The following is a 25,814-nucleotide window of genomic DNA, read 5'->3' on the forward strand; positions in this document are numbered from 1 at the left end:
ACATGTAAGGAAGAACTTCAAAGGCAATTCTCACTTTGGATGTTCACTCCCCTCGTTGAGACCTGCTGATGTAACAGCGGAGTAGAGGAGAGAGACTGAGATAACGATGTAACCAACCTGCGTGCTGGTATTTGACATGGGTTTTTTTTTCTTCTTGAAAACAAATAATTTTTGAAATATTTGTATGAAACAAATATTCATTAAAAAAAACTGCTATTTGTGCTTTGCAGAATAATGTATTTGTATACGGGCACATCTCTAGTTTCTAATATACTTACCATGAGTATTTTTATTTCTTTTGCTACAGTAGCAGTTGCTAGGATTAGTCAACTTTTTTGTTTTTTCACAACAATCAAAGAAAGGTCCCAATTCAGGACTTGTTATCTCTCTAAGTCAACTTGCAACAACCTGTGCAGCTGCTTCAGTCTCATCCACTTGTCATTTTGTGGACATGTTTCTGTCAGTTTTTCATGGATGTAGCTTGCTAGCCGGACATGTAGGAAGATAACACCCCCATTTTTAATCCAGCCTACAGTTCTGACTGGTCAATTGTTATATTATTCTTACCATTACCAATCTCTGTTTACCACTAATAATAATAATAATAATAATAATAATAATAATAATAATAATAATAATAATAATAATAATAATAATAATAATAATAATAATAATAATAAAAGGGGTATATATCAGAATACATCAATTCAAACCATAACATTTAATAATGAGCTTGGAATAGATGAAAATGTCAGAACTAGCACACAGTTAAAAAGAGCACATTAAATATTTGTAGATATTTGTAGAATTTATGCCTCCTGCCTCTTTTTTTGTCAACTGCATACAGTACATACAAAAAATCAGTTCTATATCATCTTATATTCACTGCTTTTCTGAACGTTACTCGTCTGTACGACCTCATCTATTTTACACATCAGTGTGTGTTTCCAGGTGTTTGGGAGTTCCACTGCATATGTGAAAAAGTAGTATAAAGCCTTTTGTGGCTCCTGAGGGAGCTGTGTGAAATTTGATAAATTGCTTCATGTGATGTCACTCAAGTCAGCGTCGGATGGGGTTGAAGACTACAAGTTTGAAAAGTAAAAAATCTGGTTGTGGAGTCAGTGAGGTGAGTAAAGTAAGTTTACCAGACATGTCGCCCACCCCTCATCTCTGCTGGACTCTAGCAGCTCCAGGCTACATTAGCCACTACTAGTATAACATCTAAATCTCTTATCACACTGTCGGTGGTCAAGTTGCATTGTGGGTAATGTGGGCACCAGGTTAAAAAGGAAGAAGAATGTGTGGAATAAAAAAGGCAAGATCTCCAGTTCTGCTGCATCAATTCTGATACTAAAAAACTGTCCATCCTGATTCTGATAATGTTAGGAGTGCAAAGCTAAATTGGTGGAGTACTCTTTAACAAGCACAGTTTATCTTCTATTTTCACTAAGAGCCCATCTTGTAGCAAAAAGATGCTTTATACATAACTAAATGTAACACAGCTTCAACAAGCACTTGACTAGAAACTGATATGGCTTGTGTCAACATTGGTCCTGACATGAAAGGATCCTTTAATCCAATCTAAAACACTACAGCATGATTTGGTTTGAAACTGGTTAGCAGTATAGATGTATACTTGATGTGTACTACATGTGTTGAAACATGTCTGAACACTGGTATGATCCTTTAAGGTAGAGCTGGTGTCCACATTGGGGATCACTGTGTGTGAGGTTAATGTTCTGTGGTGTGATATAGCAGGATGGAGGCTGTGGGGGGGTTCACACTTCATGTGTGTGTGACAAGGCGGAACAGCAGGGTGTTTGACCAGCTGACCCTCTGCAGGTCTGTCCTGCCTCACCATCCATCTGCTCAGCCTGTTGTCCTCAGAACCCTGTGGAAGGCACACAGGCCTCCCATCCAGCCCACTGTTTACCTACAATTCATCCAATACAAGCTGCTCCAGGTGTGGTTATGGCCTCTTTCATCAATGGTAGCAATAATGTGCTGTTAGGCATCTCAGTAACAGTGTACTGTACAAGTTGTTAATATCTTGGTATTTGTCTTGGACCAGCTAAAACACATGTGGAAAACATTCAGCTGGATCATATAAACTTCCTCATACTTAAATTAAAGAAGTCCATCTGAAAATCCTCCACAGTGTTCAAGTGTAACTGTGTAAAAAAAAACATACGAATCTCCACTGTGCTCTCTGAATAAATACTGTATTATTTTAAAAACTGTCCCGACTTGTGCTGTGACATGTGAGGTAACAATATGACACCTGTGGTTGGAAACAGGAAATGAACAGCAGTCTCCTATTGCAAAGTCCACTGTTTGCACAGTTTGTATTAAGACATCCACCCAACCCACCCCTGAATGAGGACATTTATCAACTTATATATACACATCATCTGAAGTGTGCAACTTCTCCAGGTCATAATTACTACGGCTGTTAGATGGCATCTGTCACTCAAACGTAACTATTGTTGTTGGTTGTTTTTGGGTGACTGACATTATGACCTATTGTATCGTTTTTGGGGACAGGACAGTCTTGAACAGTGTTATTTGAGCTTGCTTATTTGTTGTTTAAAACCAATATATTGCCACCCTTAGTATGCATGTTTACAGAGGTTCATTAATGACCAAAACTAAAACTAGCCAGTGCCAAACTAATTCAAGTGGTATTTCAAATTTGAGAGTTTACAAGGATAGATTCATAAGCACAGAACATATTTTGAGACAACCCTAAAAAACAAAACAACCCTAAAAACATTCAGCAATTTTTTTTAAGTCTAATACCAATATTTTTGAAATTCTCACTTTCTACAGCATCTGCTCAAGGAAACTATGGTATAGTTGAAATTAGGACAAAGTTGTAGTTTCTGCAAATTAACTATGATTAAGGTATGTCAAGGGTCAGGCAACTAAAATACTTAGTTACAGTTAGGGAAAGATCGTGGTTATGGATAGATGTAATTGTTTGTGACGGTTCAGTAAGGGATGCAAACTCTGGTCCTGCAAGTTACAATCTTAGTTTCCACATCGCTACACACTGCTTCCTGTATTGAAACTTAGCATTGGCACTGGACGTAAAGTGTGAGTCCATCCAATACGGACATAGGGATACAGGGCCTGTATCAGCTGTCAGCAGTGCTGTATCTGCTGATGACTGATTTTTGTTGTTAATATGAGATACCTTCATAGATTACCAGCCTTTCCATTTTGTTGGAATCAGTTCAGGTTAAGGTTTTTACAGACAAGGAAATATATTCATCGAGTCAGCATTGGTTCATATTAAGTGAACCCGCTCTCATGTCCTGAGGCTGTTATTAATTTTTTTATATTTTTATATTAATATTTATGTTCAGTCATATATGATTTCTGTATCATACTGAAATAAATGAATTATGATTACTGTTTAACCAATGCAAAAAAGGGGCATTATGTCGGGACTTAGGTTATATACATGAAGAAAATGGTTTTATCTCAAGTTTGAGCCGCAAAACCTCATGTAACAAAAAAAACCTTTTATGTGCAATACAGCATAGAACAGTCAGGTTGTGGTTTAGAGGAGACTCTGCCTTACCTCAGTATTCCTGTGTTGCAGAAGTCAATGAGGATGAGCTATCTCAGCACTGATCGATTGCAAATGAGAACTGTTCAGACTGAGGCTCCAGCTGTCCACAGAATGAGAGGAGAAAAAAATCAATGAATGAATGCTTGAATCTCTAAATAGCCATCAGAGAAAAGTCTTGTGCCTGGGAAGAATCAGTTTTGTTTTTGTTTGTTTTTTTAAAGAAAGTTATTTAACTGTATGCAGAAATACAATAACTGCCTCAAACCCATGTATAGATTATCTGGCATTGTATACTGCAAAAGCATCTTAACAAGTTTCTTGAAACAATTAAAATTCTGAAAAAAACTTGAAACAATATGTAATATTGGATACAGTTGAAATGATACAGTCACATTGACAGGCTCACAAAATAATGTTTTGTGATTCAACGATAGACAAAACAACATCTCAATCTGACACATTTACAGTCTTTTTAGCATTAAATTCCCTCTTTGTGTTTCCTCGGACAGTGTTTCCCTGTTGAGCTGCAGGTGGAAGTAAAGTAACAAAAAGAGGGACTCTGGCACTAAAAAGACTGTAACATTGAAAGATATCTACTTGATTTGACTCATTTGGACGCTGAAGCTTCATACTAGCTTCAGATAAACTTTTAAATACATTTTTACACAGAAGGAGGACTGTGGATTTTGTCCCCCATCACCTACATTGTAAGTGCATCATGAAGAGATCTTCTAATGGTCAGTATGAACAGGAGGAATGATTACAGCAAGAAAAAAACTATTTCAGTGTTCATTTGGGCTGCTGACTGTTGTTTTAATACAGATGTGAAAAACTGTGAACTGTCCTTTAAGTTTATTAACACTCAGGCTAAATGTATTTAAAATGTTTGTGTGAAGCCAAATCTGTTGTTATAAAACAGTTCTCTAAATTTTTTACAGTGCCAAAATATTATATGGTGAAAATATCAGACTCTGTATTCTGTGCTTGACCCTGCAGCCATTTCACACATCTATTACTGAAGCTGTGGAGCAGTGACCTCTAGACTGGGATTCATGGTTATATAAGTGTAACAGGTGCACTTTGGTCTCTTTAGAGGGCTGAAGGATCAGCAGCACTGGAAATGACTGGATGTAACTGGAGGGACCCTTCCTACTGATGACCCACTTTGTCAGCACCAAACCAACAGGCATTCATACAATATGAGATGATATTACGCCTGTTTCATCTACTATAAGAATGCAACTTTTCAAAGCCACTCATAAATCAGTTTCTGCTGTTTTCTGACTATAAATATGCACTGTCATTTCTGAGACAGGTTTATTTGTATGTTTTGAAAGTGGACTGCAGTACTGGTGAATGAATGTTGCTTTTCAATGACACCTTTATATTTTTGTGCTGCTGTTTTTCAGGTTCGGACAGTTAAATATAACCCAGCTGTCACAGACTATATTCAAATCCTTTTCACCTCATATTATTCCTTTCCAGTCTTAACTGTTTTCTCCACTTGAAATAATTGCTGGGCTATATATTGTTTTAAGAGTTATTACTGTTCCTGCACTACATTTCAGGGGGGAAATGCCCTACATTCTGACTGTTGCTGTTTAATATGCAGATTCCAGCATTCAACAACATTGAATGCTGGAATCAGCAACATTCATCATGAGATAAAGCAAATTAATATTGGTGATGTCAGGTAAAAATCAGAAACTCTGACAAACAGCTTGTTTCAGTTTAATGACTTGTGAATGTGGTCAAGTATGCAACCCTTCACCAGACAGGATATCTGCTTAATATTAAGTTAATAAAATGAATGCTCAAGGTCCACAATGAGTTTTTTTTTTTTCAGTATTATTTTAATTTTAGTTTTATACTGTGAATAGTTATTTATTTTCATTTTTAACATATATTTTTATTTTTGCATTATTTTACATATTTTTTACATTTATTCGTCTATTTTTTATGCATTTAAACAGTATATATTTTACTATTTGTTATAGTTTAGTATTTATTGTCATATGCCCGTGTCCCTTGTTTTTCTTGATTTTGTGTATGGATATTGGTGCGTCGTGTGTATGTTAAATCACTTTTCCACCTCTGATAGTTTCAGCTATAAATCTGTTATCATTTCCAAAGAGCTGCAGGAGCCAAAGAGATCGAACGGAACTAGTTGGTTAATGATCTTGTAAGGTTGTATTTGTCGTTAGCTGGTGGCGACTTTGTAACGGTGTAAACACTTTAGTGTTGTTTGCCCTGAGAATAGACTGTCAGGTACTCGTGTCCTCTCGTGCTCCGCACCAATCTTATCCTAAGTTAAAAGTGGGGCAGACCCAGAACTCATCGATGTCTCCAATTATAACCATAACCATTTTTAAGCAAACCTGAAACATGTGTATTTAAACTGATGAAGCCTGCTCAGTGTGACGCACATCTTGCGCTCCTGGCAGTTAGAACTCAGGATATAAAGAATCCAAAACTTTGTCCATTCCTCCTCTAGTTTGAATGGGCGTATCTACGTCAGCACACTGATAAGCAGTGCAATAAGTAGGTATGTTATGTGAGTGCTAAATATAGTTAACATGTCGACTAAAGAGGAATATGACTGCATAGTGATCGGGGCCGGCGTCCAGGGCTCCTTCACGGCTTATCAGCTGGCGAAAAAGAACAAGAAGACTCTTCTGCTGGAGCAGGTGTGTCACACACAAAAGTTTGTGCAATAAAACATTTGCTATTAATAGAAGTAGCCTACCGCTGAGAATCTGCAGAAGATTATCAAATATTCAGAAACAGCATTAGATGTATTTCCTTTGACCATGACCCATCATAATACCCCACTGAGAAGTCTTTTACTTCACTGAACTCTCACTTTGAAGGTAGTGGTAAAAGACATAAGTAATGTGCCTTGTATCATTCATGACCTGTGAAAGTCACCTGGCTGCTGCTCTTCAGCGTGGTGCAGGCAGCAGCTGGCAGTATTGGCAGGCTTACCGCTGCCTGGCAGCTGTCTACTCCTGCTCGGCTTCCTGTGTGGCCGAACATGTCATTCTGTTACCCAACACATGCTTACTACTCTGCTTTGATTACACTTAAGAAATATGAAGGTGTAGAGTTTGTATTTACTTTTAGATTATTTTTAACTTGCGCGTAATAACTGTATGGGCGTAAAGCTGCAGAAAAAATATTCTGGGGTTGAAAATATAAAGTAAAATGAACAGTTCTACCACTTTTTGCAGTATGTAGGCTAAACGTTGTGTACACAACTGCAATATTGCTGACATAATAGAGATTTTAACTCAGGACTCCTTTACAAGGGTCTCAACATGTAGGCTACAGAAGGCTAAGCCTTCGCTAAATTCAGAGTCGGACTGGCCAATGGGAGCAGCCATCATGGGGTTGCTGGCTATCTTCCGACCCGACTTTTTGAGTTTATTAAATACCTGCTGCGATCCCGCTGCAGCAGAAACGATAAGGGCCCAGCAGCGTAACTTCATTGATTATTTAAATCTCTAAAAGGTCAGCTGTTACACGCACACAGTACAGGTTCATACGGTGAAATTATTTGGAGTAAAGCAGCCGTCTTCCTGATCCTGAGCTCCATTTGAGCGCTCTAAAAAATTTATTTCAGAAGCTAAAAGTTTAATTCAATTTCCCCAGGAGAGGTTCCTCTGTTCTGTCAAGTTTATAACTACAGTTTTTAGTTTTGCTGCTTAAGTGTCCCACGATGTTTGCTGCAATGGCATTACTGCACGCATGGAAACCGTCACAATTACTGAAAGCAGCCTCTCTAATCTTTAAAATAAATCGTTAAAGAAACAGACATCAATAGAACACAATAAAAAAATCGCGCTGCTCGACATAATTTAAAAAGCAATATAGCCTATCACAGGAACCGGTAGAGGTGGAGTGTAATGAGACAGTTCTAACTGGCATGTGTCAACCGGGTCCGTCTCACGCCCGGTTCTTTTACCCACTGGGGAGGGCGAAACCTTGGGGTGTGATATGCACCCCAGTACACAACCACCACCCATTACGACCTCAACAATGAACATAAAGTAGAATTATCATCTTTCTGACAATGTCAACAAAAACTGAAAATGTAGACTTCATAAATGTAGAATATATGACAGAACTGTTGTATTCGATTACGTTAGATTGCCCAGATGTTCCTAATAAAGTGATTGTTTGTGTCCTTTATGTAACCTCACCTAGCCTCTGGACTGATAACCAAGAGTTTTACACTTTGATATAACCTTGGAATTCTATACTGTTGATCATCTCATCAAAAGTATCACATAATGACATTTTCCACCTCCGGGCTGCCTGTGTGCTTTGTGTTTAGTACAGCAGTGTGTATGTGTGGCTGTCTCTGTCTCAGAGACTTGTTGCATGCTGGGATGTGAGCTGGCAGTGCATGAAGGGTGCTGGTGAGCTTTAGTGCTCTGGATGCCAGCACTCATTTATCTGGCTGAGGTCCCACCTCTCTGATTTTGCTTTTCTTTGTCTTATTTCATGTCCTATCTCATTGTCATTATTTAAAGCTTTTTTAATTTATACATCATATTGGCAAAAATAACATCCTTGGCCACACACTTTTGTATACTTTTTTATTTTTATCTGGGACTGTTTTTCCTGGTCTGTCTAGGCCCTATAGTTATAACACAATGGGCCTCATTCACTAATATGTGTGTTGAAATGTTCTTACTTTGCGCACGAAATAAGTGAGCACGCAAAATTAACATAGGATTTATGACACGTGCGCATCGATCAATTTTTTTTCCCACCATGCGTATGTTAGTGAATCAGAATCATTCTAAATTGACAGGCGTGTGCCTGCTATTAGTAATTAGCATACTGCCACACCCCCATTTCTCTATATAAAGAAATATCTCTGTTGGAGCAGTGCAGCAGTGTAGAGAGCTGTCACTCATTGCAAAGAGGGCCGGGATGGTAAAAATGTAGAAAAACTTTACTGCTAGTGAAATGCAAACAATAGTTTCAGAAGCAGAAGCCAGAAAAGGCAGATGTGGCTGGTAAACATGTCATTTGGAGCCTGATTGTGAATCCTGTATACAGCCTGCATACCTGTTGCACCACTACCACACAGTACATCCATAACAAAATGAAAAGTTGGTAAATGTGTAGATCTGTGGAATTGATATGAATAAATCTCTACTGCTGCACCAGGTGTGCATCATGTTACGTCTCTGTCCACAAGAGGCTGTGATGTAGTGAAAGCAGAGCGTCCCTCCCTGTACCACTACTGAACTGTCAGGCTGTGAGGACACTGAACAGGCTGCTGGTTAACCAGCTGCATATATCACAGACACATCTGATGGAGGAAATTAACTGGTGTCATTCCAATATGGAAATTCCGATATATAAGCTATTGTCATCTAAAAGTAGGAACAGGACAATTTTAATATATTCATAAAAACGTTTATGATGATGATTTATGGATTACATCATCTTAGATATTAATTTTATAATTAGTAAAAAGTATTATAAGCAATTTCACACTTTTAAATGTTGTATATTTAGACCCAATCATTTTTTAAATAACTGTGGTTCTAATATACTGTTTACATTGAAAAATATTGACTAAAACCATTTTTTAAGACTGTAGGACATTTATGATTTGTGTGTACACATGGTCTAAGGCAGTTCTAAATTTGTTTGCAGAATAAGAACAAATTCAGGTAAGAACATATTGGTGAATCCCAGATTTGTGCTTAAAACGTTTGTATGCACGGTTCTAGCACAGATTTGTGTGTACGTATGAATGAGGCCAAATAATATTTTGGACAGTATTGTCTAAAATACACCAAAACACAACAGTTTTGGAAAGAACCTTCAATGGTTTTCCTAGACTGTTGTGGAAGAACTTGACTGGCACAGAGTCCTGACCTCAACCCTGTCCAGCACCACTGGGATGAACTGGAATGCAGACTGTGAGCCAGGTCTTATCACCCAACATCAGTGTTGGACCTGCTGCCAGGTTCCAACATCTGGTAGAAAACCTTCCCAGGAGATTGCGGGCTGTTATAGTAGTAGACGTTTTGCAATGAGATGTTCAACTAATACCAGGAGTGCAAAGGCTTTAGTATCATTTAAATAAACCAAGTAAGAAAATACTGTTTGAGCACATTTAAAGATGAAAGTGTGCGCAGAATCATGAAGATGTGGTCAAAATCCTGCCATCACAGCCTCCTCCTGACTGCATCACACTGCCTCCCCAATTTCTCTCCAACAACTTAGTATGTTTTGCATGTCTTTGTAGTCTAGAGCTGATGAATAATATAAAATGCAGATAAAGGCGCACACTTTTGGACAGTCTCGAAGACAGGCATGGTTTGCACTCAGGTGTTCACATGAACAGTGACCTAAGTAGCTGTATGAAGAATGAAAAAGAGAAAAGTTAAAACCCAGCCTACTCTCTAGCCTCCACACAAATGACCAATCAATCTGTAAAATGGGTGTGATTGTCAGATATTTCTGTTAATCTGTTGTTGGATTAACTGGCATTAATTGATTTTTTTTTTTTTTTTGGCCATTTTGAGGCAGCACAATAAGTTGTAAACATAACATTGACATATTATCACCTTATAAAGTTTTTATGGCTAATGTGTTAGCAAACAGTGGCTGATTTAGTAAGTAAGTAAACTATTTATAAAGCGCCTTTAAAAAACAGAGTTACAAGGTGCTTTACAATGCAAACAATTTAGAGAAAAATAAAATAGAATAAAATAAAGTAAAATAAAAAGTTTAACGACATGTAATATCAATGTAAAAACAATAAAACCATAAAAACTACATAGAGGGAAGACACAGAAGTCAGATACAACAATAAAAACAGTGAAAGCAACACAGAAAGCAATCAAACACACTACGAGATAAAGTGCTTACAAAACAGGTGAGTTTTTAAGAGCTTCGTAAAACTATGGACAGACTCTGCATTTTTTATTACTAGGGGATAATGGTTCCAGAGGATGGGGGCCACAACCGCGAAAGGACAGTCACCCTTGGTCTTAAGCCTAGATTACGGGACAGCCAGAAGGCACTGATCAGTAGACCTCAATGATCTCACCATGGCTAAGGGACACAATATTTCAGAGACATAGTGTATGCTTTACAGGTAATTAAGAGAATTTTAAAATCAATACACAGCTCAAGCTCTGGTTTGGTCTCCACCAACTCCTAAGAAAAATATATGACTCTTTAGCTGCTAAATGCTCCACTATGTTCACCAGCCAGTCTGTCTATCTAGTAACTTTGTCTTTCTGCTGTTTGGTAACAGGTGTGACGTGTACAATGATTTATCAGAGAATGGCATGACGTTCACATTACACACAGTCATTTGATCGACTAGTTACATAAAAATATTGATTCAAGCACCTTTAACGTCCAGCTGTCCACATACTTTTGGCCATATATTGTTTGTATCAAAATGATTTCATTTGAAACAAGCGTGCTAAGGCAATCATGTTTACCTCCCTTAGTTCATTCTGCCTCACACACGAGGGAGCTCCCATGGCCAGACCCGCATCATCCGCAAGGCCTATGAGCAGGACTTCTACACCCACATGATGGGGGAGTGCTATGAGCTGTGGGCTCAGCTGGAGAGAGAGTCTGGCGTCAAGCTATACAGGTAAGCAGTCAGCAGAAACACAAAGAGAGAAAACCCATTAAATGGAACATAACAAAAGGTTTGCCAGAACACAGAGATTTGTCACATTCAAGGTGCTATGTACGCACAAGAGCAGCAACTCAATCTACGGGAGCCATAAATGCATGACTTTCTCATTACCTCCGGCATCACTGAATCACCCCTTGACAGCTCCCATGCTTTTGAATGTGGAACAGGGGCTTTTTTCATCTTGCTAAACCTCTGATTTTCATTCGCAGAGTGTGGACGAATTTGTGTGTTTATAAATATGGCAGTGGCATCAAACTGCGAGCAACCTTACGGCAGCACTTCAGGAGTTCTGGTCCTGTTACCTCTGAGCAGCCCTGCTTATTCTCAGTACAAGTGAGCTGAATAACACATTGATTCATTATGCATGTCTCAGGGTAATAGTTCATGATACCACACCACGCCTACATTATGTTCCCTAGAAACAACATGCGCCTCCCCGTCCCCAGTGCACCCGTCCACAGCTCATGACTGATGGGTCCACATCTGAAGGCCACCTGTGCCCTTGGGTTGGCAAAAAAAAATGTCTGCATTACAATGAGAAATGTCCAGGCGAGGCTGGTGTGTCTCCCTGTGAGCAATGCCTCCCACTTCTCCTGCTTGTAGGCCTTTGGGACAGATGGAGCCCTCAAAAAGGGCCAGAGCAAAACTAAAATCTAAGTACCAATCTTTTTATTATGTCCACATACATGCCAGCATGTGTGCACATCCACAAGCTGAACTAGTGCCACCAATCACCTGGCTTGACAGGCTGCACTAGATGAGGGATCATATTTACCATCCTACATACACTCACATGCCTTTTCCTTCTTCCGTCACACACTCATAAACACACAAGCACACACAGGGAGACGTAGCCATAAAATTTTCTGATGAATGGCTGAAGCCTTAACAGTAGCTGGGGCTGTCTGTGCCTTATGGCTGCTGACAGATGCCGGAGCAGCCTTTAGAAAACACTGCTGGCAAAGGGCGAGTCAGCCATCTATCAGGCAGATTACTGAATTAGACATTGTGTTTCACAATCTCATACTCTGGGACTCAATAACTTCACACTGGAGTTTCTTCTCTCCACCAGTCATATGATGGACAGTTTAGTCTAACTGTAATTCATATTAAATGATTCATGAATCATTCCAGTTTATTACAACTTGGCTCTTATTGTCATAATTTACATCATTTCTACCAGTGGCATAAATAGTGAAATCATAATCCCTATACATACATGAACACGCTCATCTCGTTGTCATATATGCGTTAGAAAACTGGAATTGTGTTGGGATATAGGGAATAGATGAATGTGTGCCAAGACCCCCAAAAAATAGGAAAATGAATTTGAAAGATACAATAAACTAATGAGAGATAAATAGAAAAGTAAAATGAATGAAGTTTGATTTTATTTTGTCAACTGAAGGGTGGTAAAGGAAAAAAATGAAAAGCTTTTGGTTGTTTTTTATTAACCAACTGATTGGAGGTTAAAGGAAAAGTATAAATCTTTACAGATATTGTGGAACCCAGGAAGACTAGCGACCACTTTGTGGAAGCTAATTGGGATCCAAATAAAGAACTATATTTCTTTTTACGCTCTATTTTAATTATTTAACTAACAATACTGTATTATCAGTTATATTTTTGAGCTGTCTAAGAACTACTACGTCTTTACAACATTTGGTTGGGTTTGGGTTTCCATACTAAAATAATAAAATCCATAATAGAAAACTATCCATGTATAAATTTTTCAGTGTACAATGCTCCCACCAACATTGATAGAAAAAATGCAAAGAACACGGCTTCAGTGTTCTCAAAGGTAGTTTCAACCCATGAGTAATAACATCATATTTGGTTGCTGTGATCTAGGAAAACCGAAAGACAGGTCAAGAAACACAAGCAGTTGGACGATTAGAGAGAATGATTGATGCACTGGGGATGCCAATTCTGTGGGTACTGGCAAAAAAAAGAAAGAGAAACACATCATCAGCAAAAACATTGAACCTGGCTCAACTTACTGTAATGATGCAAAGTCATCAGGCAATGCACCATGTCAGTCAATAAATATGTGCAAGCACACATTCCAGAGAGATTACTTTTCAATGTGAACAACATCATTCTACTGTTTAATTTATAATCATTGATACAGGGGATGAAATGATTGTTGTGTTATAACATTCCAGAGTTGTTAAATCCTGTAGGACTTCACCATGTTCCCAGATCTCACCAATCACTTTGGGGAGTACAATGTTATCATAGCCAATAGGAATCATGGCTATGGCAATGGCCAAAACTGCAAAAATAAGACCCCAGTTGTAATAAACCAGAAAATATAAGTTGAAACATTAAACTCCTGTTGTAGACTTACTGTTTGACTCACTGACAAATGTCGCCATCACTAGGCCCTGCAACTACCAATGCTATTAGAAACTCTTGCAGATGAACTTACATCATTACATCAGTATCTTCACAGGCATCTTCAAAAGACTGAACATGCCTTTACCTCCTTTTTCTTCTTGCTGAGGGGCAATGTCTGGCTGAATTAAAGGCTGTTTATAGCCATCACTATGGACTGAAGTGAGTCTAAAAGACAAGCAAAGGTCTTAGATCCTGGTAAAGGTAAGGTTCAGACCAGCTTGGATGGACTAAATCTGTATTACGAGCAGTTTACATAATTACACTTGCAGCAGACTCTTACTGCCAATATTAAAGTTACTGTTTGCTAAATGCAGACATTTGTGGCTGAATTGCAGTGCGAACCACAAGTCAAAGCATCATCCATCAGTGATACCTTGCACTTGTCTGATACACAGCTTTGTCATTTGACGCTCAATCACTTTGACTTGCATTGTTGGTTGTGACTGCAGCCAATCACAGCACACCTTGCCATGAAAAAGGACAGGGTTTTGAAATTTAAGTACATTTAGTGATGGTTGAATGTTCTTACTTGTGGTTTGTTTTAGATGCACATATCTGCACATAAAGTTATGTCCAATCCACAGCCATAATATCTTCGGAAGTGTTTTTAGTCACATCAGTCAGCCATTCATCTTTCAGAACAGATGCATTTTTATTTCTAAAAAAATATGCAGGTCAGTGTGGATCAATATGTGACCGCTTCACACATGAAGGCGGTCACATTTGTTTTTCTCGTTCACTTAGTAAACTGTAATCCCTATTCAAATTACACAAATCTGCTTGTTACTGTTGTTGCAGATGAACAGTAGTTTACAAGTACACAATAGTTCAACAGCACCAGTTTGACTTAAGTCCAAAGCTTTGATAGATATCATACTGAATACAATACAAACAACTATTTTCATGCTTCATATTTCTCACGTATCATACTGAAAACTTTTTTTCATTAAACCGACCAGTTGGTAACTAAAGACTTAAAAAAAAAAACAAGTTGGATTCCTGCGTCTATTATTAGTCAGCCTGGTGAGGACATTTGGTCAGCCGCTGTACTATCAGCACTTCAGGAGCTGTTTCAGTTGGTGTGGATCGGACAGATGGACTCTTCCAAGTGACGTGTCACTTCTCTCTTGGTCAGGTCACAGTGGAACTGATGAAGAAGTAAAAGTGAAATCCAAAAGTGTCTCTTAAACAGCAGTGAGTGGGTGTTCTGGCCTGAGATAGATGTACTTAGATCTCTTTCTCTCTTATCCCTTTGAGTGTCCTTTGGTGAAGACATCACAGACCAGCTGGGCTGGTACACATGAGTGCAGTTTATTGGCATTAGGTTACAAGATTCTGGGTTGTGAACTTACAGAATGGTCTTGCTGTGGTTTGGATCTAACAAGTGTGCAGACTTGCCTAAAGAAATCTGTCAGGAAAATAATTTGACTTGACTGGTGCCATAACACCTGATCAGCAGAAGAAAGTTAAGAGTTTACGGGAGGACTGCAAATAAGCTTAATAATAAAGTGCAGCATCTTGCAACTAATATTCATACGTAAACACAAAAATAGATCTTTGTCTTTGCCTTCCAAAACAAAGTAAATGAGTTTTCCTGATTCTACAGAGCTTAATGTCAATCAAATCATTATACCTTAATTACAAAATACAGTTAATAATGACTGTTGCAAAAACTATTTATATAAGCGTTTTCTGGTCTGTCACTTCTGTGGTTGAGGTTTGATTGACAGAAAACTACAATTTATTGCATCTTGGGCACAGAACCAACACCGGGGGGTAGGAAATGTAGACAGGCACCACATAAGCCCAACTGTGGACCACACACACCACAACCATCGACAGCAGAATACAGCATATAATATTAGTTATGTAGAGATGTTTCTGCCCTTCCTTCAGTTGGCTTCAAGTTGATTGCCCCAGTTTAAAACACCTGTTAGAGTTAGAGGTTAGTCAGTCACAGATTCTTTTTTTATGGTTAAAAGAAACCCAGCTTTCACTTTGTAGGAGACAGGCTGTTTTGTGGTGCTATAACAACATCACACTACTTATTTCCTTCTGCGAAACAAAAGTAATTATTCAAATTATTCACAAGAAAATAGTAACGCAGGTTGTTTTAAGCATTTGAACAATTACTGATGTTGTCATTTTTCTAATGAGGACAGTGTCATCTTACTATCATGAATCCAACTTGCCATTGTCACATTTCAGCTTATCTACACTTCTATAAAGACACATAGTGCAGTATGTAACTTAGCATGACAATAAGTTTGGGGGGGTTGTCTTGAAACAATACATGTCATCATTCTTGTTTTGAAGGAAATTAAACGCAAACAAAAGAAAAAAAATGAAGTGATGAATGTTCATATTAGATACAGCTCCTTTTTGCTTCCAGTTGACTAAGTAATTCTAGGTGAGGGTTGTGGCTCCTCATTGACTGCTAAATTAGACAGAATTAGATAGAAAAGTTGAGATGTAGATAAATGGAATAGATAGCTAAAAAGAGAGAACATTAATAACTCTGTGCAATATTACTAAAGTGACAGTCCAGCATGTGTCATCTGTACTCTTACCCTGAGCCTTAATAACTCTCACTGAACGTTTGAGCTGCTGTCTCGGAGCAGAAGGCTGTTTTTTCTTTTATGACACCAGCGTCTCGCTGTCCTTTGTCAAGTTTAATAGATTTTTCAAGGATGCATGGGAAGGGCTTGGCGGTGGGTTTGTGAGGAAAAAGCTTGGTGTTGATGACCCTGAGCTGACTTCACCCAGCTGCATGACAGCAATATTAACCAACAGCTCTATTCAATACAGCGCTCCATTTTCACTCCACTTTTAACAGCAGCAATCAGAATACAATTAATGTGGAAATTGGGCAATAGCGCTTTTAATTGTGAGGCATTAGTATAACTGTCCTGTACAACCGCCAAATCCATGAGGTCCGTACCGCTCCTCCTCAGGTACCAATTAAATTGAAGGTTCTCTGGCAATAGCAGATGGCTGAAAGACTAAAGGGGTAATGTAAAAACTTCCTCCAGCATGTCCTTTCAGGCAGCGGGGAAGGGAAACAACAAGGTCAATAGGAAATCGGCAAGGGTGGATTTTCAACTGGCCACTGCCCCAGGGCCCCAGACGCTTTATGGGCTCCAAATCACTGTGTGGCAAGAACATAGTGGCAATTTGATTAATTGCATTGATTTGTTTGCACAATATTAACTGGAATGATAAGGGCCTTAAGGCAGCTCTGGCATTTTTGCCTAATGTTGTAGAGGGGCCCTGTGTCCAAATCTAGCTTAGAATATTTAATCACAGGAATTTAAACTAAATGTTAACTTAATAGCTTTGTCAGAGCCTTAAATCCCATCTTATGGTCTTCATCAGCAAATGGAGCTGGTTCAAGATGTTATGAAAGATATAGTTATACATTATTATTCACAAAATTACACCAGAACAAGCTTATTCGCTGATTAAGATCATGAGAAGAAGATAGTAAGCAGGCCTTGATTTGAGATTATTTTGTCAAACATAATTTTGCAAAGGTCAAGAATAAACATCCATGCTCAAACTTTCACTATAGTTAATATTCAATCAAATTCTATCCAAACTTACTTGGAGGTCTGAAAAAGGTGTTGCAGGTTTTTTGTTTGTTTTTTTTACCTCTGGGCCACCTCGGAGGTTTATCTGCCTCTGGAAACAGGATGTTCAAGGACATTTCTGCAACCTGGGTCTTATGTCTTTCCATTGATTATCTGTTCGCTCTGTTATGCCGACATGAACAGAATGAAGTGAATTAGGAACATGAGTGGTCTCATGATCGGATAGATTGTGAACTATCTCCAAGTTTTACCAACCCTATTTAGAATGGAAAACAAAGGCAAACAGATTTTCACTTCCTTATTCAACTTTGATTTGCCATACATACAATAGTTGTCCAAGTAGAGTTTTTTTATGCAGTAAGAAATTTTACAAACATCAGAAACAATATGTGGATTAGATCAAACTGCTACATCCCCTGGACATAAATTCCCTTTTTAACACAAGTACTAACAGTGCTACACAGTAAAATGCTCTTTAATGCTCATCTTTATTGACCTTCCCCCTCAGACAAACAGGACTTCTGGTGATGGGACCAGAGAACAGTGAGAATTACCAGCTGTTTAAGAATACCCTGCAGAGGAACAAGGTTCCTATCGTGGTCCTGAGCCATGACAACTTCAGCCAGCACATCCCACATGTCAACCTGGCTGAGGGAGATGGAGCTTTGGTGGACATGACTGCTGGAGTTCTGTATGCAGACCGAGCACTCAAGACTGTACAGGTACAGCACAGATAGATTTGTAGAGCATGTGTATCATATTGGCTTCAGGAACTGATGTCATGAGTGAAGGCCAATCATGTGGTACAATAGTGACATAAAAGCAGTCTGGGAAACAAGCATCGGCATATACTATATGAACCTTGATAGTAACATTAGGGACTGTGAATCTTTGGGAATCACACAATTTGATTATGATTCTTGGTGTCATGATTTGATCGAACAAATAGAAAGTGGGCACTGTTTTTAGGCTCTTACTCCAAACCATTGATTGGTGTCTTTTGTCTACTGATATTTAGTGTGAAACATAACTTAATGAAGGTCATTGTCTGACGAACAGAACAAAGCAGAGAGAATTGTCTGAAAGTATACAGCTTTTTATTTATACACACTAACTGCATTAGTTTAGAAGCATCTTACAGTCTTCTGCAGAATAATAAAATTAAAGTGTAATTTACTGACCAGCATCACTGATTCAATGTGTTTTGTAAAAGCAGAAGTTGGTGCAAAAAATGTACAAAACTCAATTTCTGGCATTGGTGTATCAATTCAGAATCATAAACAATAAGATTTTTGATTCTTTTGTGAATCAAATTTTTTTCACCCACCACTAACTGTAAGTCTTTATTTATCTATGGTGACTGTAGCCTTGCATGGTCCTTATCAAGACATGTTCTAACTGAACACAAAGCAAATTTTAGAATTGGCATGATTGATTATAAAGTCGATGCAAAGAGTGAGTGGGCACGAATACATGTTTATTGGCCCAGGGTGGCACAAATTGACACAAAAGACGCATATTCACTAGTTTCAGATGTTTCAACTCAAGCAGACAATTTGCTGGTTCTTACATTGCTAGCTACTGTAGCTACAAGTTACTTCTATACAATCCATACACACACAATGTGTTTTACAACACATAAACAGACTGCATTTTGGTCTAAGAAATCTGTCTGTACCATACAAACTGCAACACTGAACTGAACCGTAGACAACAGCCCTGTAACAAAACTCCTTCTGGAAGTAATGAAAAATTGAAGAGGCAAAACATTTTCTGATTTGATCCAGTACAAGAACTAGTTAGAGGAAGGGGCTGAAAAATACCAAGATGTGGATAATTGAACATCTTTCATGCCCATTGTTTAAATCTAATAATAGCTCACACCAGGAATATCTTTCAGCAATAAATTCACATTAGGGGACTGAAAAAAGCAGTGGAGGAGAACAGACTCGTCCATGGCTGCCAGGTCAAGCACAAAACACTGCTTTGTTATTTCAGTGAGGCGAGGTTTTCAGTTGACTGGACATATTGTTCAGCCCTTTTTGTCAAGCAGCAGTCAATTAGAAATTAAATCTTGTAGTGATAGATGTGTAATAGATCGGTAGATTATTGCCTTGTGCATTTTCATGGCGTGGGTCCTTGATAACCTCCTACCTTTAATGTTATGTCTTAATATATGCCACAATTGATCTTTCTTGTTATATTTTCTCAGGGTAGCATTTTCTTAATGTCTTCTTCTCTCTCTCCAAAATCAAACTCAACTGATTTTCTTCTTTACCATACACAGGGCCAGCCAAGGCCTGTTTGAGGCCCCTAACCATTTGATTACCTTACCACACCATTTTTGATCAAGTCACTGCACTGATGTAGACTAAAACACACAGTATGTTTCATTAAACGTGCATTATATCTAACTAGTATATATTGATGCCTGTGTTGCTGTTTGTAACTCTCAATATATGAAAATGTCAAGTCTAGTATTCATCCCAGAATTCGCTCTCTCTGTAGCAGATGGGTTTACACTGTATTAATATAGAATAAATGATAAAGCTGGAGAATAACTGTCATTTTAGACAAGTTAATTCTGCCATTAGTGTTTAAGAGAAAATTAATGAATTTATTTTAGATTTTATTTATGTTATTATGTAATAAAATCAAAGAATTTTGGTATATTTTTGTTAAATGAGAACAGTTAAACATTATAAATATGTAATATTTTTGTCAGTTTTCCTACCACTGTAACTGATATATTTGTATTATAACCTGATACATTAAAGGGGACCTATTATGCTCATTTCCAGCTCTATATTTTTATTTTTGGACTCACTAGAGTAGCTTTGTATGATTCACAGTTCAAAAACCTCCTCATTTATCTTAGCCCTTTATGCAGGCCCTCAATTCCCTCTCTGGACAGATTCCTTGTCCTCTACCTGCAGAAGCCTGGTGGGCAGAGTTTGGTCATCAGGGAGATTCAGCTAACCTGGATTGGCAGGCTTCCATATAAGCAAGTGGCAGTCAGTCACTTGCTCTCTCTCCTCTGGCTTCCACCGTGTTTGGTTTCGGTAGTGTTTAGTTTCATTTATCTTTTAGTTATGTACAAACAATGTGTGGTCTCTCTTCCTTTGTCCAGCCTCGTGCTGGGTTGTGACAGCCTCTGTCTCTAATCGGCAGTCTTAGCTCCTGTCTCTTTAAGGCCCCCCTCCTGATTGGACAGCTTTCCAGAAGCCTGCCGAGAGGCAGCCGTATCAGTCGTGTTAAGTTATGCTTTCCTGCTTTCCTGCTTCATATTAAAAGCTTTTAAATGACTAAATAACAGGAGACTTTTACTATGAAGAAATTAAATATGTTCCTCACTGAATTAGTGGAACTTCATTAGCGGCTCTAGAAACCAGTCACAACAAGATATGGAGATATTTGGAGGTCTTTGTTCAGTGGATCAGTTAGAAAGAATGCAGGGAGGAATAGTACAAGCAGAAACAGCGACAGTGATAATGATGTTTGATGAAGAGCTGCAAATGACCAGCACACCTCTAACAGGTAAACTACTTATTTTACTTTGCACTGCTGTGTAATGGAGTTATGGCTCGGTGTGACTATCCCCAGAACAATTGAAAAATGCCATAATGTTAGCAGAGTAGAGCAGGGAACTCGCAAGCTGCGCATGGAGCTAATGACCATATAATCAGTCACAAGTCTACCTCGGCTCAGGCTGAAAGAAAAAAACGTTGGAAACCAAGCATTCAGAGTAGTCTGAAGCCACTGCCTTTTGCTCACAGGGATTACTTCTACATATGTATAATGTATTTCATTATTTGACACTTTGGTCACTTTTAATATGAACATCCAACATTGTAACATCATATACAGCATATGAAGGAAAAGCATAATTGGTCCCCTTTAAAATATTCTGACAAAAGTCTAACACTGGTCAAAACACAACAGCCATTACTGCTCAATCTGTAACTGTGCATTTGAGGTACTTAATAACTTGTGGATCAATGGTACCGCTGAATGATTTCCAGTAACACATTCTGTCTGTTTCTCGCCAGGCTCAGTTTGAGAAGTTGGGTGGTGTCATAAGAGACAAAGAGAAGGTAACAGACATCAAGCCTGGCCCTGTTGTGATGGTGTCAACCTCTGCTGGTGTTTATCGAGCCAAGAGTGTGGTAATCACTGCTGGACCCTGGGCTAATAGACTGCTGGCCCACACTGGCCTACAGCTACCACTAGAGGTATTCAAACTCTTGGTGTCCCACATGTAACTATCACCATAGAACTATATAAATGGCTGGACCAAACATATAGACAGTCTAATCTAAATGCAGTAGTGTATAACTTTAAATCCTAATATTCAACTTAAATTCACCCCGTGTGCATTTAAAGTCCAACTGAAATTGAATTGCTTTTTTTTTTTTCGTCTACTACATCAACATATCTGCTCTGTAAATCACTTGTCCTGTGTTCTCCTTTGAGGAAAAAAAGTTGTATATAAAATTATATTTCTTATTTTTTGGTTTTATGATGGCACCCCGTAGTTTTGCATAAATTAGACAGAATACTATGATTTATCCATTTATGTAGATGGAGACTTTATATCCTCACAGCCAATCAAATCTTGAATAAAGCGATAACGTGGCATTTTATCATAGGCTGAGCCTGATAGCATCCTGCTACACAAGAGCCACAGACTCTGAACAACTCACATTAGCTTTCCTGCTAAAGTCTCCTTCTTATCTAACTTACAAACATGAACACACATCTTGTCCTGCACCTTAGCTTGTTGAACAAGCCACCAAATAAGTGTTGTGTCTCAATTTGTGTTCTTCCATACTTACACTTGCTATTTTGAGTGCATAAGTGCGTTCAAACTCACAATTATGGCAAAATGCAGTGGACTATGAGTACCCCAATGGTGTACTCATAATCGTCAAAAGGTTGAGTGTGGAACGCTGGACACTTCTCACCCTCAATGGTTGCCATCTTGGCTACACAGCGGAATGGAAGGGACCACCAACCTATTTTGAAACTTATGAAAATGGTGGCAGAGGAAGCTACAGTGGTTGCAATTGCTACAGTGAGCACCACACCATACAAATGTAAGTTATACATGTGAGTTTTTTTTCACTAAGCACCACTATACTGTTATCAGATAGAGACCATCAGTATGTTTATTGGGTTAATTAGCAGTCTGTAATGATTTGGTACTGCAAAGGATAATGTGAAAGCTAGCTAGCTAGCTACAACAGCACATTTTAATGAGGCATTGACATTACATGTGTTGTGGCGTATGTTTGGTGTTTCTGTGTTGTCTTCACTGTAGAAGATTTTAGTATTAGATTGGTGGTCAGATGCTTGACAAGTTATAAATATTTGCAAAATGCAGCAGCTAGCGTTAGTTCGGTAGATCAGCTGGTGGTAGAGCCAGTATGAGCCATGGACACTACACCATATCAGCAGTATATTTCAACAGTTTTGTGTTTCTGTTTTGATCTGATGTCTATATATATTCTGGTCTTATTTGGGATGGACATGAGGTCCCTTATTTTGTGGTGGGTTGCCTACACCTCCTTGTTCTCGGGGAGGCAGAATGCTGCTGTGAATGGATGAGGGTAGGTGAATTCATATCATATCTAGCTATCATTATACACTATCATATGACACCTTTTCTACATTCCTCCATACTGGTCTCTATACATTGATGTTACTGTATGGAGTGTCATTCCATTGTTGTGATCCAATTGTATTTCAGTCAGAATGTACATTGCTGGTCAAGGCCTGGAAGGGAGGGTGATCCCAGCCTCTGTTAAATAACAAACCTCAAAACCTTAAACAGAAATATAAGCTTAGTTGACTTTCATACATCACTATCCCTGTGAGATAATCAGCCCTAAGGATGTGAAAAGTTGTTAATTATTGTTTGAATTGATGAAGAGGTAACTTTACCTTACCTTACTTTTTTCTGGTACAAGTAGTTAGTAGCCCCAGGAAATGTAATACCCGTGTTTCTCCTTTATGCATTCAACAGCAGTGGCGAACTGCCAATACTGAATTAGGAGCACCACTGTTGAAATTTCTCATAGTTTATTATTCATGATGTTTAGTGTACACTCAGTGTACAATGCTCATTTTACGTCACATATTTTAGCCTTTAGTGCAACAGCACTGCTTCTGAACAAAAATCATAGGGTGAACACTGAATACTGTAGGGAATGTGCAAGGAATGACATTTCAAATGTTTGATCTGAAACAGGGGTGTTTTTCTGATTTTTGCTGTCCTTGCTCCACAGGACCTGAAGTGACCCAAAACTGGGGTCAGCACAGAGGGGGTTTCAACCGATGCCCTATCGTGGAAGTGGTACGGTTTGATCGATGAGGCAATTGGGGGCAGGACATTGGTAACGTCACCTGTCCTCATTTCCTCATCTTCCCAGGATGTGGTGGTGGTTGAACCCCTCTCTGTGGTGACCCCAGAACAGGACAGCCACAACATTCATGACATCCACTCCAAAAAGGCAGCAGGTGGATGTCGTGGAGGTTTTAAGGGATCTGCAGGTGAGGGAGAGGAATGAGCTAGAGCTCAGACAGATGGAGGTGAACGTGATAAAGCAGAGGAGAAACAAGGAGATTTTTGCTAGAGAGGAGCGCTTCCTGGCATTCCACGAGAAATGACTAAACAAATCATTTAAAAAAATACTCATTTTCTGCTCTGTCTGTTATTCTTCTTACTCTAGATCTTTAGTAAATCACAAATAAATGTTCACTCACATGGTATAGCAAGGCAAGTTTATTTGTATAGTACATTTAAAATATTAAAAACATTAAGACAAAGTCTTAATGCCCTTAGATGGAAGACGGATGACAGAGAGGACTTACCCGCTGGTCTTGTGGACTGCCAGGTGCACAGTGGTTCGGAGTATATCAAAGGCTCTGGCCGCAACACAATATGAGATACTACTGGCCATCCAAATTAGGAAGACTAGGGCTTCAATGATGGGTCCCCAGCCATGGTCACATGTCGTGCTGAGGACAGCCATTACAGCATTGAAGGATACCCAGGAGAGATGGAAGTCCACTCTCAGGTCTCTTTGACCATCAAAGTATCATTCAGCTGGCAGTACTGCTTGGGTTTTGGGGGCTGAAGAAAGAAAATTACAAGACATAGTACATCAACCTCTTTAAATAAAATTCTATTAAATTTATTTTAATGTTAGTCTTGTGTTTTCTATTGCATTGCACTTTGCATGACTACAGCAAGTTACTATCAAACAGTAGTGCATAACTGTAGATGTATTCTGATGCCTATATATACATTGTTATGCTGTTATGTGCTTTTATGTAATGATCAGCCTAGCTAGAGCACAGACAATTACAACTTGAGATGATGGTTTGTTTATTAGGTAAGTTTGACTTAAGGGTAATGCTGCACAACAATAGTCTAGTCTATGGGCTCCATAGATTACAACAAAATCTATGTAAATCAACATACCAGTACGTTTTTAGCTAGCAGAAGGAGGACACATATTGGTGCAGATGGCGGCCGGATTTCCACCTTGCATGAAACAGGGGGCACACACAAGCAAGTAAAAGTAAAAGCATGTTCATTTTTAATAAAATTAAATTGAAGTCAAGAGAGCAAACAAGCCAACAGATTTTGTTGGGCGACAATCACAGTCAAATATTCGCATTATGCTCCGCCAGCTGCAATTCGCCATTAAAAAGAAGAAGAAGAAGAAGTTGTCAAATGTTGCGACATTTCCGGTGAGTGCAAAACAGCCATGTTTGATTTGAGACAAGTGTACTACATGGAAGTGTACTAATGGAAGTATCCAAAATGAGACACAGTGAAACATTCACTGGTGAAAGGTACACCACTAATGTCAGTTAGCAGGCTAGATCACTGTTTAGATGCTCAGCTGCAGCACATAATGGCATGTAAACGTACCTGCAAATGTCACTTCAGACCCCTTAGATGCTGCTGTGGTTCTTACTCTTCAATACCACTGCTAACAACACACTGTCTGCTCATGACTTGTAGGTACAGCAATTTGTTTACTGTCTTTCGTTCCCTACAGTGTAACACCAGCATTCACACTGCCAGTTGCTGTCAATCAAACACAGACACCAACACACCCATTCCTGATTTTTTTCCCAGAGACCATTTTCCTTCCTTTGATTAATAAAAATGATAAACAATAGCTTAAAAACACATTGACATTATTTTTGACTGCAAAAAATGATGACTAAATGTGATCTAAATTTGGATTTTTTAGAACTTTAACATACATGTCAAATGATACTAAAAGCAAAATTTAATTGCTAACACTTTAGCATGCACTTCACTGTGTGATATTTTACTGCACATCAACACTAAGGAATATACTGTGTTAAATGGACCTCTAAAGTATTTTTTTTTTGTGATTTGTGAGCAGATTGTGAGCACCCCATGATGGCTGTTTAAGCAGGCAACATTTTTTCTCCCTAAAATGTTACAACCAAAAGGTAAATACCACACTTGTTCTTACTAGCATGGTACTAACCATAGACTGTATATAAATAT

The 25,814-nt window shown here is 38.6% G+C and overlaps 1 protein-coding gene across 1 annotated transcript in view; it reads left to right on the plus strand.

The window, feature by feature from the left end:
• The first annotated feature begins 6,103 nt into the window (after positions 1 to 6,103).
• pipox (pipecolic acid oxidase) overlaps positions 6,104 to 25,814 on the plus strand; it is a 50,772-nt gene continuing 31,061 nt past the window's right edge. The window contains exons 1-4 of the mRNA XM_044354903.1: positions 6,104 to 6,264; positions 11,071 to 11,219; positions 17,766 to 17,979; positions 21,307 to 21,489. Coding sequence (XP_044210838.1) covers positions 6,154 to 6,264; positions 11,071 to 11,219; positions 17,766 to 17,979; positions 21,307 to 21,489 — 657 coding nt within the window. The 5' untranslated portion in view covers positions 6,104 to 6,153. The remainder of the gene's footprint in view (positions 6,265 to 11,070; positions 11,220 to 17,765; positions 17,980 to 21,306; positions 21,490 to 25,814) is intronic.

This window comes from Thunnus albacares, chromosome 6, assembly GCF_914725855.1.
Source record: "Thunnus albacares chromosome 6, fThuAlb1.1, whole genome shotgun sequence".
Taxonomy (NCBI): domain Eukaryota; kingdom Metazoa; phylum Chordata; class Actinopteri; order Scombriformes; family Scombridae; genus Thunnus; species Thunnus albacares.